General features: G+C 47.4%; 1 protein-coding gene across 7 annotated transcripts in view; it reads left to right on the forward strand.

Moving 5' to 3' along the window:
• The window catches only part of LOC142578141 (uncharacterized), a 62,975-nt gene that overhangs the window by 1,390 nt on the left and 44,897 nt on the right, over positions 1-16,688 (forward strand). For 4 of the 7 annotated variants that reach the window (XM_075687550.1, XM_075687551.1, XM_075687552.1 and 1 more), the window contains exon 2: positions 5,311-5,433. The exons of 1 other annotated variant lie outside the window; for it this stretch is intronic. In XM_075687550.1, coding sequence (XP_075543665.1) covers positions 5,311-5,433 — 123 coding nt within the window. Of the gene's footprint in view, positions 1-2,482; positions 2,583-5,310; positions 5,434-16,688 lie in introns of those variants that run through there. 2 more of the 7 variants (XM_075687553.1, XM_075687556.1) reach the window with 2 other exon arrangements.

Raw genomic sequence — 16,688 nt, forward strand, 5'->3', positions numbered from 1 at the left:
TTACGCTGTATTACTCGACATCACGAAGTTACCAACTTGTTTTTATATATTGACCCCCTCGAAACAGACGACGAACCCCCCCCCCCCTTTTTTTTTTCACTTGGGTTTTCGCGCACGTCGGTATGAAACTAAATATAATCATGCATGCCGGTTTTATAGAGATACCGCAATAGTAATTTATAAAATGCGTTGTCCATAATCAATCTTGCATAGTCTTCATTTTAATAACTGTTTCATTTCACACCTTTAAGCACGCTTTCGAGAATTGTCCTTTTCCGAGAGTACGCCCACAGTGGACGACGACGAGAGACTTTGTCGCCAAAATTTGCTCGCCGCAAGCTCGCTTTGCATTTAACCTCGACAGGAACCAACGGCAGGTTTTTTTTAGACTAAGTGCTCACGTACTACCGCTTTCACAGGCATTTTTCTTAGAGCAGCAACAAAGCTCGGCCAGATTGACAGCAGATCTCGAATGACGTCTCTACGCGTTGGGCGCGCACCGAGACACAAGGCGGACGCGATGACATTTCTTCGTTTAGGAGGAAGGAATGAAGACTGTCCCGTAGCAGAAAATATTGCTGATTGTCCATAACAAGAAGCAGTGTATGCGCCATTTCTCAGCACCATCACGTATACTGGACTGGACGTACGCCGTCCGATGGTTATGTCCTCCGTATATCGCCTCATGAATGCCGTGCGAGGTGCGTAATAATTGCTCTTTGTTCTCAGACATAATGTCCTCAATGCCATAAATTGGACGAAGAGATGCAAGGCAGAACATGTGTAGAAACAGATAAAAAAATTGCCGATAGATACGCACATTCTCAGTAAGCATAATTAAAGTAAATGCATAGCCCACAACAATTTCCAAACGCAAATTTTAGCTGGTGCTTGAGCCTTCAGAGAGGCCATATTTGAACAAGTTTGCATGGATACTGTTAGAAAATATTGCAACGCGCTACCCACCTGCGGCAGCAGGTATCAATTCAAGTTTAATAATTAATTATTACACACTTTCGCGCAAACACGTCTTCTTTCATGCATGTCAGGACTCTTTGTAAATAAGTTTACCAATAACATCTACGGTGATGCCTTGAGTGGTAGTCATCGAAGGCTATGGGCAGCTGAGTGCGGCCGCCAGCGATTCTAAATTCCCTCGCGGTTTCGTCAACTACGGCCTGCAATATTTTGCAAGGGACCCATCAGCATACGTGCACATGCTCTTTTTACTGCATGCGAATTTTAGATACGCTAATTGTATTAACATGCCTATATATGGATTATTCGTAATTATCCCTTAAACATGGACGAGCACTTAAAAAGTGACGCTGTTGTGCAATCTTGAAAGCAGGGGGCTAACTCCCTAAACAAACTCCCTTCGTAAGAAGTGTTGGTCATTCATGGACTGCCTACGCTGACAGGCAGGCTTAGCACAGCCTTTGGAGACCGATCCGCGCAGACGGGTGTACAGCTCCCAAAAGTGGGCATGCCGCTAAGCGGGAACACTGTACTGGCGGTTGCGTCACGCAGGGCGCAGCGCTCGATCCGTTGCCGATTCGACTGGGCGGAGCCCGCTGACATCAGTCGTCGTTTCACTTGCGACGAGCGGCTCGGTCACATTGGGCCGACACCACCTGCAAATGCAAGCGATTACGCCGCTCTCGTTAATTCGTATTCAAACGCGGAAAGTTGTGCTCTAAGTTAATACATAAAAAAAAAGCCAGAAGCCCATTTAGAATTAGCCGAAGATTCTACGGTGGTGTAGGTCGTCATGTCGTTGCATTGCGACAGCAAAACCTCAAGGCCGACCAGCTGAGCTCCTGCCGACATCGGCGGAGGTCAGCTGTTGACTGTTGCTGCCTGCGCAGCGTGGCTTGGCATCGACATTATGAAGAGAACTGTCCTGGGCAGTCGACCGACCAATATTGGCGTCGTGTAGGCCGGGCCTTTATCGAAATTCCGAACGCAGTCTTCTGCGGTATCTGAGCTTGTAAAATGTCTTTGATGATGATTATTTATTGGAATCCCCTTTGAAACGAAGCGGTGATAAATAGTCACAAAGCCTGTTGATTTAATCAGGTATACTGTACGTGGTTTTCTTTCTAGGATTTTTGTATACATCACATTATATATTTTTGCCCCCCTCAAAACCTCTCTGTCTACCTTGTACCGCTACCTGTTTCTGTAACCTATCCGGTCACATCAGTTTCTTCTCTGCATTTTGTGCCACGAATACTGTAAACGTCTCTCGTTTATCTCGACTGGTGACCGGTTGATCCTCCCGCCCACTTTAAATCCAAGCGCTTCTGGATGGTGGAGTACGCCACCTCCGGGCCTCACTGGGTGAATCCCTTCGGATTGCATTATTACGTGAGCCAAGCGCCTTCTATTGGCCGCCATTATGAATCGACGCACTGCGTATCCGCACCGCAAATTGAACGTCGCCCATCGCCTTGAAAGTTTTTACAATATGTTTCAGGTGAAACCTACAGGTTGTGGTTAAGCTTGCGACTCTCCGTCGAGGTGATTCTCTGCTGTTTTTGAGAACAATGTCATCGAGGCAGCCGGCTGCCGGTGGCTGGGTCAGTTGATACCGTCGTCTTCGTCTCTGCGGGCGGAGGAACAACTCGTACCAATGACTAATTGTTACAGGGCTTAAGATTTTCCTAAATGCAGTTTCCTTTTCCTTTAGCAGGAACAGAGAAAGGCTCTAGCCGCCAAGCGATACTACGCCTGTTTGCTACGGCGTATTTTCGGCCAATAATAGCAATGAGCAAGCATGCCACAGGCGTGGGAACGCATTAGCAACTTATACAAACGTGCGCGCAGAACACGTACGTGAGCGATCACGTTGGAAGCGCCTTGGGGATATAAATATGCATGAGCCATCCTGTATTTTAAGTGCTTAGCACTTTCAGAGGTTCCGCTCAACGGGGGTAAAAGCGAAGCACCTAATGATGGGAGCCGTCGCTGGCTGTGGTGGCGTTGTGGATTTCGTGTGGCGCTGCTAAATCCGAGGTCGTGAGGTCAAATCCCGCCGTGCCGGCCGCATTTCGTTGAGGGCGAAATGCAAGGACATCCGTGTATCGTGCACCGGGTGCACGGTAAGGAATCCCAGGCGGTGGAAATTAATCCGAAGTCCCCCACTACAGCGCGCATCATAATAATGTCATGGTTTGTCACGTCAAACCCTATAATTACACTTTTATTGTCAGCCGAATTGACCGAACTTCTTTGGTGTCCCTAAACTTTGATTTCATTAGTTCTTGCCATAAAAAAAAAGTCAAGGTAGGAATCAAAAACCGCCAAGTGCCGTCACTCGAGACAGAATAGCGTAACTTATCGACAGCATCAGCTCTGAAGCCGACATTTAGAACGCGCTGACATCAGAGATACCCGAGATCACGTGATCTCATACTATGGTTACTCCACAGATGCACCAGAGCCCCGAACTCTGCGTTGTTCATGAACAGCGGTCGTACTTCTCAGCCGCTTTCACTTAGAAAACAAAGCTAATTTGTTTGATATTATATGAGTTAAGCACGCTTGACAAATGCGACGCTTTTAGTGAGTCAACGACCTGCAGCTGTGGGACCACACGCTATCCGCGATTTGACGCTCACAGCAAACGTAAACGCGATCAATTTAGGAGGCGTGGTCCCTCGCGTTGGAGTGAATGCATGCAGAAGCAGCAGCTGCGTGTCCGTGGCGTTCTAAAGCCGAGACCACACGTACGCTTGCGGACGCGCGTAAGCTCGCGTCCGCGCGCGCTCACTGGGCTCACTCACAGACGCCTTGATAGGCACCGCCTCGTACTTTGTTATCGACACTGTTTCAAAATGCTTCAATGTATATAAACGTAATTGTAATATTTTTATAGCTGTTAGAGCAGCGTAAAAAGGAAAGAATAGCCACTTTCTTGCATGATATAAATCTGCTTCACCGAGAGTTGAACGTTTCGCGCCGTAGATGCGTAGCTAGGCGCGCCGACGCGAGTCAACCGAAGCGCTCGATAACAGAGCGGAGCTGTTCCCGGAGATCACGCTGCGTTTCGACGCGTACGAGTCATGCCGCACCGTCTGCGCATGCGTGGGCGCGTGAAAGCGAGCTTGCACGCGTCCGCAAGCGTACGTGTGGTCTGGGCTTAAAGGGAAGCTTTCTTTGCCTCTTCCTTCGACCATCCCACTGCTGCTGCTGTCTGGTACACCGTGTCGGCAGGTGATTCAGAGCCTTTGTATACATGACGAAAGCGAGTCACAGAGGAAAGGTGGCGCGAAAAACTCGTTTGGACCCCACCACGTCGAATGTGCCCAATGCCCTCTGGAGCTGCCTGGGTGTCGCCACATTAGCCTCTTGACAGCTGTAATTATCCATGACCCCCCTCAAAAGCAGTGTAGAAACTGCAGCGCATCCCCTTCTACTAACGTGGGAGTCCAGAGGTAGAAGTGTAGAGAGGAGGGGGGAGAAGAGGCAGTTCCCATAAAAGGGGGTGGAGGTGACGTGGGAGGCAAGGAAACCCTACTACTATACGACCGTGCCTGCGGGGAAACTGGACAAGCTTAACTGCAAGGTACGGCACAGTACGTTCCTGCTATTTCTGAAAAATAAACACCTTGCAAATATGTCAAGTGGACCAATTACGAAGGGCGTGCAGAAGCAGAGCCGTATTAATTAAAACGCATCACAGGGTCCAGGCAACACCACGGAAGCGATCCACCGTCAAACCCACACTTCTGTGCTCGCCGCGATAGCTTTGCGCCTGTGTGATTGCTAGAAGGCGTGGATTTGATCCCAATCGCGGCAGCCGCATTTCGACGGTGGCAAAGTAGGAAACGCACGTGCACTTAGATTTTCGTACACGTTAAAGAACATCACGGTGTCAAAATTAATACGGAGTCCACCAGTACGGCCTGCCTCATAATCGGATTGCGCTTTTGGCCCGTACAGCGCCCCATAATCCAATTCATGTTTAATGCTTCTGCCACGATGCGATGTGTCATGTGAGGAAATGACAACGCTCAAGCCTCTCAGAGGTTCTAAAATATGACGCACAAGAACGCCTCAAGCAAACACGTCTCCCTGTGTGTTCTGTGTACTACGCAGACAAACAGCAGTGGTGCACTCAAGTTGACGTTTAACATCAACTCGCCACTCTCGTGTTAAACTAAACGTTGTAGAAATTAAGCTTTCGCCGTCAACATCACCTCTAATTACCGTCAATCAAAGCAACTAGCGCAGAAAGCTTCGTCTACGTCGATTCCCACAGTGCGCGGGATCTGCATAATCTTTCTTTTTTCTCTGCACACGCAGAGGGCGAGCGCCGTGAGCGGTGAGGGTCACAAGCCCAGCGGTCAGTGCTTCATGGCGGCCGACGGCCAGATCTACTGGCAACCGACACCACAACGCAGCGCCGCTCCCAGGGGTTACAAACCGGTAGGCTCACGAGCGCACAAAACGCGTATCACGAGTGTCCCGTTGAGAAGGTGCGGGCCCGTAGTGGGGCATCGGAAAGTAAAAAAGAAAGATATGCAGTTTCACGTGCCCAAACTACGATGGAAATATGAGGTGTGCCGTAAATATTTCACACCATTATATATAGTGGTGGACTCTGGCTTATTTTGCGCCACTTGGGATTCCTTAACGTGCATCCACTGCACGTTTTTTTGCATTCGAGACCCGTAGAATAGAAATACGTCGGCGTTCGGACCCGCGACCTTGTGCTCAGCAGTGCAACTCCACAGCCAGTGAGGCGGCCGCTGGCAGCGCCAAGTGTTGTGGTGGACTGCCAAGAGCCTAACTCTCTAATGAGGAAAGGCGAAGGGGTATTAAAAAAATGCCAAGCACATGGGATGTGGGCGTTGTTCGCACGACGGCAATTTATTTCGTCCCCTGTCATCTCTTGCCTGGCAAAAAAGGTATATGCCGAAGCATCTATGCCATGATTAACTAATTCAGAAGGATAACACGGAGATGTCCGGTGCCGCTGCAAGCCACGTTTAACTGAAAGCGACACGCGCGAGACTTGGGCGCTTAAAGGGCAACTCAGGCGATTTTTCCACGTCCACTCACCTCAATAAAATTTTGTAATATCCGTTCCCTTTCTTTTTTCACTTCGATTGTCTGTGCCAAACGATGTGACTACAAGTGATTTAGTTTCCCTGAAAATCAATTTTAAAGACTGGTTGCGTGTTCCTGACTTATGCCCACGAATGTATGACATTTTACTGGCAGCCCTGTGTTTGTGACGTCAGAGAATACACCCCCATTAGCCCAGAAAGGAGTGAGTGAGTGAGAAAACTTTATTTCGAATCACAACGATTCGCGTCCGGCGAGTTAGTGGGCTGGGGCACCCGCCGAGGTTACGGCCAAGAGTTCTTGCCTCTCGGCGGCTTCCTTGGCCCGCTGAAGTGCCCAGAGTTGGTCTCGGTTCGAGCTGAACAGCGAGTCTTGCCATCGCGCGCGGAGGCTGTCGACGGAGGCTACGCTTGCATTGTCCTGTATTAGTTCCTGGCATTCCCATACCATGTGTTCAAGTGCGGCTCTGGTGCCACACATTCTGCATCTATCTGTTGTGTATATGTCTGGATATATAGCGTGCATTAGTATCGGGCTCTTGTATGATTTGGTTTGTAGTTGTCGCCACTGGACAGCTTGCGATCTACTGAGTTGTGGATGGGGTGGAGGATACGTGCATCTTTGCATCTGACAATGTTGGTGACCTCGCTGAACCTGGTCAATCTGTCTTCCCATTCCCATACTTCGGAGGGCCCTGTCGAGGGGTCTACGTTCGTCGCGGCTCGGAAAGTGAGTCTTCGAGCTACGTTGTGTGCCACCGCGTTAGGGTTGTCCTCTCCCGTTGAGTCGGTGGTGTGGGCTGGTATCCATAGGATTTGGACGCACCTGTCTTCCCTTGTTGGTTTGCCTTTTATGAGTATGTTTAGCGCTTCAGCTGAGATGCGGCCGTTCGCGAAGTTGCGTACTGCCGTCTGGGAATCGCTGATTATATAGTATGCGTTGGTTTAGGTTATGGCTAACGCTATAGCCGCTTCTTGCAGCCGTTTCGACGCGTGTCGTGTTTATAGTCAAGCTTGTGCAGCATTCTCTGTTGTGTTTAAGCACTGCTGCGACAGAGCTGCGTTTGTGTTTGTAACGTGCAGCGTCTACAAAGACCGCGTCCTTGTTCCTTCCGTAGTTCTTCACCATGTTCTTTGCCCTGCTTTTTTTCTCCTGCCCTCGTGGTGCACAGGATGCATATTCTTGGGTAAAGGAGGTACCGGGAGTTTGGCCCTTATTTCCTTGGGCATGTCCCGTTTGTCTCCGTGTTGTGTGGGGTAGCGGATCCCTAATTTATCTAGGATGTGTCTGCCCGCCATCGTCTTGGAGAGGCGTTCGTATTGCTCTATACGTTGCGCTTCTATGAGCTTCTCTAGCGTGTTGTGCAGTCCCATGCAGGTCTAGGAGTTTCGCCGTGCTCGTGCTTATCATGAGTCCAATCGCTTGTTTATATATATTCCTAATCAGGCCGTCTAGCTTCTTTTCTGCGGCGCCCCATCTGTAGTATGCCGCCACACAAGTGATCTGACTTATGACGAACGCCTTGATGATTCTCATAACGCTTGCTTCTTTCATTCCCTCATGCCTGTTGGTGATTCCCTTGATCAATCGCATCGTCTGAGAATTGGCTTCGATTTTGCGAATAGTTTCTCCGTTGGCGCCCTTGGCTTCTATGATCATTCCCAACACCCTTATCTTCTCGACTTTGGGTATGGGTTGTCCATCTTGCGTCATGAGTTGTATGTATCTGTAGGTTTGTGTGTTGCAGTTCTTGGGAGGTCTTCCCTTTAGCGTTGGTCAGTACAGCAACAACTCAGATTTTTTGGCCGAGCATGTTAGACCGGTGCCTTCTAGGTATTTCTCGACTGTTTCAACAGCTTCTTGTAGTCTTTGTTCAATCGATCCATCACTGCCATCATTTATCCATAGCGTGATGTCGTCTGCATAGATTGTGTCGTTAAGTCCTTTGGTACTTTGTAATTTGCTAGGAAGACCAATCAGAGCCAGGTCAAAGAGCATAGGCTATATAACCGATCCCTGCGGTGTGCCTGCACTGCCAGTAGGCACTTTCTCTGACGTCAGATCTCCTACCGTGATTTTTGCCTCTCTATCCGCTAAGAATTTTCGTACATAGTTGTACGTCCGCTCGCCCAAGCCAAGGCTGCTGATTTGGTGCAGTATGGTTTGGTGTGCCACATTGTCGAATGCCTTCTTGCGATCTAGCCCGAGGATGGCTGGAGGCGATCGCCCAGGTTCGTCTATTACTTGGTGCTTCTGTTGCACCATGGCGTATTGTGTAGACATGTTTCTTCGGAATCCTATCATCGTGTTTGGGAGTAAGTCGTTGTCTTCTATGTAGTTGGTGAGCCTCGCGAGGAAGGCATGCTCCATTAGTTTGGCCACACAGGAAGTCAAAGATATGGGTCTTAGATTCCCGAGTTGTAGTTGCTTGCCAGGCTTTGGTATTAGGATGACTTGTGCCGTCTTCCACTGCTGCGGTATCTGTCCTTGTTTCCAGCACTCGTTGATCTATTCTGTTCGTTTGCCAATGGACGCGTCGTCTAGGTTTCTGAAACGACAAAGCTGGATTCTTTCTTCCATAGAAAACAGCCAACAATCACCATATTGAGAGATGTGATAACCGGTGCTTCTCTTCGTCATGCTGCAAGACAATATATATATATATATATATATATATATATATATATATATATATATATATATATATGGTGACTGTTGGCCGTGTGTTGGTAGAGCATCGCATGCGAAATGCGAAGAAGTTTGTGGGTTCGGTTCCCACCTGCGGCAAGCTGCTTTTTCATCCACTTTAATTTCCATTACTTTATCGTTACATTATTTTCATTTATTAAGCACAAATAATTTCCCCTATGTTGTAGTTGGTGTCAGTGTTTGTTGGCTTCGTATGATATGACTAATAAAAATTGGGACCCTCAGTTAACCCTGTCATCTCGTATATATATATATATATATATATAAACGGAGCATGTTTATGGAGCATGTTTTATCAGAATGTGAAGACGTCTACCCAGCGGTCGATTTAGGCACCACTGGCCTCCTTGAAGCCCTTGGGTTCATTCAGCGAAAGCAGTGGAAAAATAAACATGCCCGCAATAGGGATTACTAAGCGGCGATTGGAGGATTCGTGGAAGAAAAGTAGGGAAACGACAAAAAACGGGGACGTACAAAAGTACAGCTCGCAATAGGGGATCAGAAAATTTGGTTGTGGGAGTTCATAGTGTTTTTTTTTCTTTTTTTATTGTTTTACCTTGGTAGGACATTAGTCAGTATAATAGGAAGAGCTTGGTGGCGCAAACCACCGCCCGGTTACGAAGCGGACGCTCATAACGTCCATCCATCCATTTCTTTGGTTAGGCTTCGACTCGTTGGAAACGAGAAGCGATCTCGAAAACACCACAAGGTTATCCATATTACTCTCTCGTCGAAGCGGCCTAAGACTAAGCGAAAGCTGTTTACACAGTCATTTGCTACGGACGAACTGCATTTTACAAAAGCAACGGCAAGTTCAATTCGAAGGGGGCATCCGGGACCGCCTCCATGTTTCATGTGAACTCCGCCAACCACGCAAAGACGCTAACGCTAAATCTGAGAAATAGCGTGCGTACGCTATACGCTATGGGTCGTTTAGCGATCTGCGCATGCATTCGCAGTGACGACCCGCTATATTATAGCGTACAAAATGGTATAGCGTACCCTAAACTAAAACTGTCTAATATATAGTTATAGTATAGCGTACGCAACTATTGGTGGCGAGGAGTTAGGGAGGCGCTATTAAAGCCCCATAAACTTCGTAAAGTAGTGCCACGCTTTGAAGAATGCCGCCTCCTCCTCGCGCGCTCTGGCCGAGGCCGTCGCCGCGTCGCTATTGGCCTAATAGCATCACGTGGGCCCACGCGCCTTGCTTCAGCGCCATTTTTGCTCGAGAAGCGTCTACGGAGTGGCGAGGAGCGCATGTTGGGGCCGTTGCTACGCTCGAGCAATGTACGTGGCGCCACGGTCGTGGAGGGTGCGCGAAAGAGAGGAGAAACGAGGAGGAGTGAAGGCGGAGGAGGAGAGTGGCACTACTTTACGAAGTTTAAGGGGATTTTGTCGCCATCTGTCGGAAACTCCTCCCTTGCGTAGTATGAGGGATCACGCGATGCGCTCCTCATAGGTTTCGCTTACGGCGCTCAATAAAAACAACACGCGGCAGCCCTCCAGGACATTTATGTAGGTACTCTAAAAACGAGGGAAGTTTTTGACTGTCGATATAATAATCTTGGGCAAACTGAAAGCACAGAATCGTTTACAGATGCTATCTCTTTACCGAATACGTACAGTGAACGCTACTGCGCTCGCGGTCGCCGCGATGGAGTCTCCCAAACCGGCTTCTTGCGTGCAAGGTAGGCAAACGCTGAAAGTAAACTATGTGAAATATGTTCTTATAGTGGGCTGTCTGTATAAGCAAATGGGGGCATAACAGAATGAAGCCTCAATGCAGCGATCGCACGGGTTCGCAGCGACCGACTGCGCGTCTGCATGCATGTCCGCGAACAATGTTTTGCTTTCGGGCTGAGCGCGTGTTCGCACCGTGCCGTGAGCTTTAGGCCGCATCATATGAGCGTTTCGCGTCCACGCAACCATTGTTGCGTGGACGCTATCAGAACTCTTCGAAAATAATTTCGTTATAGAGACGTCGACGCTTACGGCGACTGTGGTGTGCCGTCGCGACGATTCAATGTTTTTTTGTCTTCTAAATTCTTGGACATTTCAATATTATTTCTCAAGTTGCATCACACTGTACGTTTATCGGTCTCCTCACCGTGCGATTTCCCTCTGCTTCTTTTTCTTAATCCAGTGCATTAATTCATAACACAAACATGACCATATGCCGTGCCTTTTCTTCATGTGCGTCTTACCGCTCCCTTTCCGTTCCAGTGAGCTTGCCACTATCTAGCATCAACAAGTTCATAGACCAAACCGCCATGACGTTAGCCGGGCAGCGGGCGTGGGCGAGCTTCTCAGCGCGCGTTTTCTGCTGCTCACCGAACATCGCACAATTCCGGCGCCGTAGCAGAAATGTTCCTCGCGTCTGTGCTTGCTGCATACCCGAGTTGTAGACGATATCTGTCTGCCGGTTTCGCCAGCCAAGCTTCACGCAGCTCCTTGCCCTGCGGCTACGTGTGAATAATGCTGACACCGGGCTCCGTTGCGTACGTGCAGCACTGCGGCATCGAGCAGTAGCCTACCATGCTGCACGCCTCCAAAGGCAGCCACTACCTAGTATAGTACTTTTAAATGTTGTCAAGCAGACACCAAAGGCTGTAAAGCCTCACCACTTAATCAGAAGCGCGGCGCAGGTGGAACCTTAAACTTTCGTTTTCAGCTCGCTTCGGCGCTTCGAAAGCAGCCGACGCGGCCGCTGTGTCCACGTGATCCCTCATGCCACGTCACGCCAACGGTGGCGCTAGCTTTTCCAGTGGTAGAGCTCGCCCCCAATAGCGTACGCTAAGCAGCGCATGCTTATTAGCTTAAGTTGGCCTGCAATATCTTCCAATGTCAGAGGCCATATGTCGTAGTCGCGGCTATCTTCCGATTTCACCCATAGGTGGCGCTGACATCTCGAAGGTTTCGAGATGTCATGGCATGTTTTATTAGAATGTGAAGATATCTGCCCTGCGGTTGATTTAGGCAACACTGGCCTCTTTTAAGCCCTTGGGTTCAACGAGAGCAGGGGAAAGTAAACATGTCCGCAACAGAGATTAGTAAGAGGTGATTGGCCGTGGACGTAAAGTAGGGAAACGACAAAAAACGTAGATGTAAAAAACAAAGTTCACAAAAGGGGGGTCAGAAAGGTTGATTATGGGAATTCATCGTGGATTTTGTTTCCTTTTCTTTTTTTCTCCTTTAATATATTTAGACATTAGCCAATATAATAAGAAGAGCTTGGTGGCGCAACCCACCGCCGCGTTCGAAAGGGAATACTCATAACATCCATCCATCCATCCATCCATCCATCCATCCATCCATCCATCCATCCATCCATCGATTTGTAAGGTGAATACAGGGCCTAAGTTTGAAGGGCAGACCGCGTGGGAAGTGGGAAACCGCCAATCAACCATTGATTGCTGTCTGATGACAGAAGGAATTCATGTTAAGTTGAGAGGAATGGTCATTGACGAGGAAGGGTATAGCAGCATAGGGAGGAACCATAAACCTATCATTTTGAAAATGGGATATGTAGTTGGGAAAGAAAGCAAGGAATGCAAAATGGCCAGTCCAAATTTCAACGCTGAACAAAGAATAAATATAGCCACAAGAGTCGAGGGAGAACTTGGCAAATGCCCAAGTAAGGAGTGAGAATATAGTGAGCCTCTAAGTGCAATAATGACAGAAATACGGAAATAGAAACAACATATTTGTTGAAAAGGAAAAAAAAAGAAACCGAAAAGCTGGTGGAACAGGGAAGTACGAAAAGCGATCGCCGAACGACGGAAAACATCCCGAGAGCACAGGCAGGCAAGAAAAGCGCAGTTGCTGCAGGATAAAGTAGCCAGTAAATGGGAAATATAACAGGAGAAAAAAATCTTTGGTTCAAATACTGATTCAAGCAAAGATAAAAGGTGAAATTGAACGTTGATTGTCAGAAATACGTGAGAAAAAGAAGGCCGCGCCTAGAATATTTTGAAACCACATAAAATTATTAGGCCGGTAGTCAACAACAATACAAAACATATCCTAGGCGAAGATGGAAACAAACTGGAAAGGGAAGCGACATTAAATTACATCTGAAAAACCACAGCCGAATGTTCCCAAGGGAATGACGAGGTTTTATTTGAAGAAAAAAGAGCTTGAAAGAGAACCAGATGGAAAAGGAGCTGGTGCTGACTAACTTCAACTGGAAGAAAGTGGAAGAGAAAATCCCTAAGCGCACAGCCACAGGGCTAGACGAAGTCCCGTTAGGCTGATTAATGAACTAGGACCAATAAGTAAGGAAACCCTGGTGAAAGCAGTGGAAAAAACTTTAAAAGATAGACGAATACTAGACAGTTGGCGATAAAGAAGAATCAATTTAATTTATAACGGTAAGGGGGAGAAAGATAGAATTCACTCGTATAGACCGTTGACCATTACATCCGTAATATACAGGTTAGCAATGCAGGCAATTAAATTAAAGCTGCAAGCATGGGCAGACGATAGTGGCATTTTGGGAGAACTTCAGGATAATTTCAGATTAGGCAGGCGTTTGGATGATAACTTATTTGTTCTTAGTCAGTCTATTGAAATATCCAGAGTACAAAACAGACTGTTATATGTGGCCTTTTTATACACAACAGGAGCGTATGACAACGTGCGTAGAACGCAACATTTTGTGGGATATTCCGGCTTAGGCGACGATTGTCTACAGCTTTTGAGAGAGATTTACCTAGAAAATATTGTTTGCACTGAATGGCAAGGGACGAGGAGCGACGAGAAAGTTGATATCAACAAGGGACTGAGGCAGGAATGCCTTTTATCCTCACTGCTGTTTATGATGTACATGGTGAGGATGGAGATGGCGCTAGAAGGAAGTAATATCGGTTCTAATCTCTCGTATAAACATGCGGGTACAGCAGTAGAGCAGCAACAAGCAAAGTGATTTGCAACGTCTGGCTAATGTCTGTGGACAGGAATGCGAGAATTTAGGTTTGAAATTCAGCATTAAAAAATCAGGTGTTGTGGTAATCAATGAAAACAGTTAACAGACACTGGCATGACAGGGCCAGGAAATACCTCGGGTAAAAGAATATAAATACCTTCGTATATGAATAAATGAAGACAATAGATATGTGGAAACACCGGAGAAAACAATAACAGGAAAGGGGAATAGAAATGCAGTCATAATGAGACACAGAGCGCTATGGGGAGACAATAGGTACGAGGTGCTCCCGGGTATGTGGAAACGTGCAGTGGTTCGAGGAATTACATTTGGAAATAAGGTTGTTTGCTGGAAATCATCTGTAGAATAAGGACTCGATGGCAACCAAAGGTCAGTGGTACGCCTCGCATTGGGCGGTCACGAGAAGACTACAAATGAAGCTGTGCAGGGTGATATGGGCTGGACAAGTTTTGAAATGCTCACCGTAATATTAATTATGATGAACGACTGAGGAATAAGGAAGAAAGTAAATGGGCTGGGATAGTGTTGAGATATTTTTACAGGAAAAACATTGATTCACAGTGGAGGAAAAGAACTAGGAAGCTTACCAGCAACTATGCGGCATATAGGGTGGGCAACACAGAACAAAGAACGTTTAGCGGAAAGTCAGAGAGGCTGGAATAATCTCATGGGTGGCGGCAATGGAAACGAAACCGGCCATCAGTAACTACTTAAGAGAAAAAAAAAACGAAATCAAGGAAGAAACAATTTATGAAAACTCAAAAGGAAGCTCATTACTTCTCGACGCGAGATTAAGATACCTTAGAACACGCACTTTAAAGCGAGATTTAAGAAGGAAGAAGAACCATGTGCTTGCTACGGTAAAGCTAGGGAAATGATGGAGCATGTTTTATTAGAATGCGAAGATATCTGCCAAGCGGTCGATTTAGGTACCACTGGTCTTCTTGAAGCCCTTGCGTTCAGTGAGAGCAGGTGAAAAGTAAATATGGCCGCACTAGAGATTAGTAAGAGGCGATAGGAAGATTGGTGGAAGAAGAATAGGGAACGACAAAAAGCGGAGACGTACAAAAACAATGTTCGCAATAGGGGGTCAGAAAAGTTGGTTATGGGAATTCATCGTGGATTTTTATTTTGTCCTTTTTTCTTTTTTAACCTAGGTAGGAAATTAGGCTGTATAATAGCAAGGGCTTGGTGGAGGAAATTAGGCTGTATAATAGCAAGGGCTTGGTGGCGCAACTCACCACCCCGTTTCATAGGGGACGGTCATAACATCCATCCATTCATTTCTATATGTCCACAGTAGAGATAAGTGAGGCGATGGGAAGACTGGTAGAACATATGTATGGAAACGACAAACAACGGCGGCGTGCAAAAACAATGTTCACAATAGGGGGTCAGAAAATTTGGTTATGGAAAATCATCGTGTTTTTTTTTTTAACCTAGGTAGGGCATTAGGCTGTATAATAGCAAGAGCTTCGTGGTGCAACCCACCCACCCTTTCCAAAGGGGAGGCTCATTGCATCCATCCATTCACTTCTATATGCCCACAGTAGAGATTAGTAAGAGGCGATGGGAAGACTGGTGGTAGTAGGGAAACGACAAACAACGGCGGCGTGCAAAAACAAAGTTCACAACAGTGGTTCATAAAGATTGGTTATGGGAATTCATCGTGGGGTCTTCTTCTTTTTTTCTTATTTAACCTAGGTAAGGCTTTAAGCAATATAATAAGGAGAGCATGGTTGCGCAACCCACCGCCCCGTTCCAAAAGAGACGCTCTTAGCATCCATCCATCCATCCATCCATCCATCCATCCATTCACCCACCCACCCACCCACCCATCCACCCCTTCACCCACTTATCCATCCATCCATCCATCCATTCATTCACCCACCCATCGATCCATCCATCCATCCATCCATCCATCCATCCATCCATCCATCCATCCAATTCTCTCGTTAGGCTTCCACTCGTTGGAAACGAGAAGCGACCTCGAAAACTCCACAAGATTATCAATAATACCACAATACTTCGTCGCTGAAGCGGCCTGAGACTGAGTGAAAGCCGCTTACACAGTCATTTGCTTCGAACAAAGTGAATTTTATAAAAAGCAATGCCAAATTCGATTCCAAGCGGGCCGCCGGGACCACCGCCATGTTTTACGTAAACTACGCAAACCACGCAAAGACGGTAACGCTTAATCTGAGAAACAGGGTGCGTACGCTATACGCTACGGGCCGTCTAGCGTTCTGCGCATGCGTAGTGACGACCCGCTATTTTATAGCGTGCGCAATGATACAGCATACGCTAAACTGTCTAATGAAAATAGGTAATCGGATGCGGATGGTGGTGCCGGCGTCTGCGATTGACGCGCTTCCCCGTATTCTCTTACTTAGATTGCAGTGGCTGGTCGAGAATCGTGGCCGCGTGCAACGGGAGGTTAAGAGTGCCTCTAAAACGGATCCCTAGCAAAGAACAGTTGGCAGAGCGATGTTGCATACGTGCCGACAGGGTTCGACAACGTTATACTGCCCCGCGAGAAATGTTTATTATACGCAAGTACATGCATTCTCCCCGGCCACTCCGAGTAGCCAGTGCCTGAGCGATCGGCGGGCAGCCACCTTGTATTCCTTCCGTAATGGGGCGGTCTCTGGCTATGCAGAAAAAAAGAAAGCAGTTTTGCTCTGCATATTAATGCATTTTTAGCGCGTACAGCACTTTGACGCTGTGAGCTTTGGCGGTTTTGTGACGTGACATGGCGTGACAGACAGGCGAAGTGGGCGCAGCCCGAAAACTTTTGAGCAATGGCAGAAGGCTAACGGCGAAGAGGCGCAGGATTAGAAATAATCATTTTTCTTTTGTTTTGTCTAATCATGTATAATCTGTGTGTACATGTCTTATCAAATGGGGATCTATCGCTGTTTTTGTGACGTCGCGGGACAGACCGGCAATTTGGAGG

The sequence above is a fragment of the Dermacentor variabilis genome, chromosome 4, assembly GCF_050947875.1.
Source record: "Dermacentor variabilis isolate Ectoservices chromosome 4, ASM5094787v1, whole genome shotgun sequence".
Lineage (NCBI taxonomy): Eukaryota > Metazoa > Arthropoda > Arachnida > Ixodida > Ixodidae > Dermacentor > Dermacentor variabilis.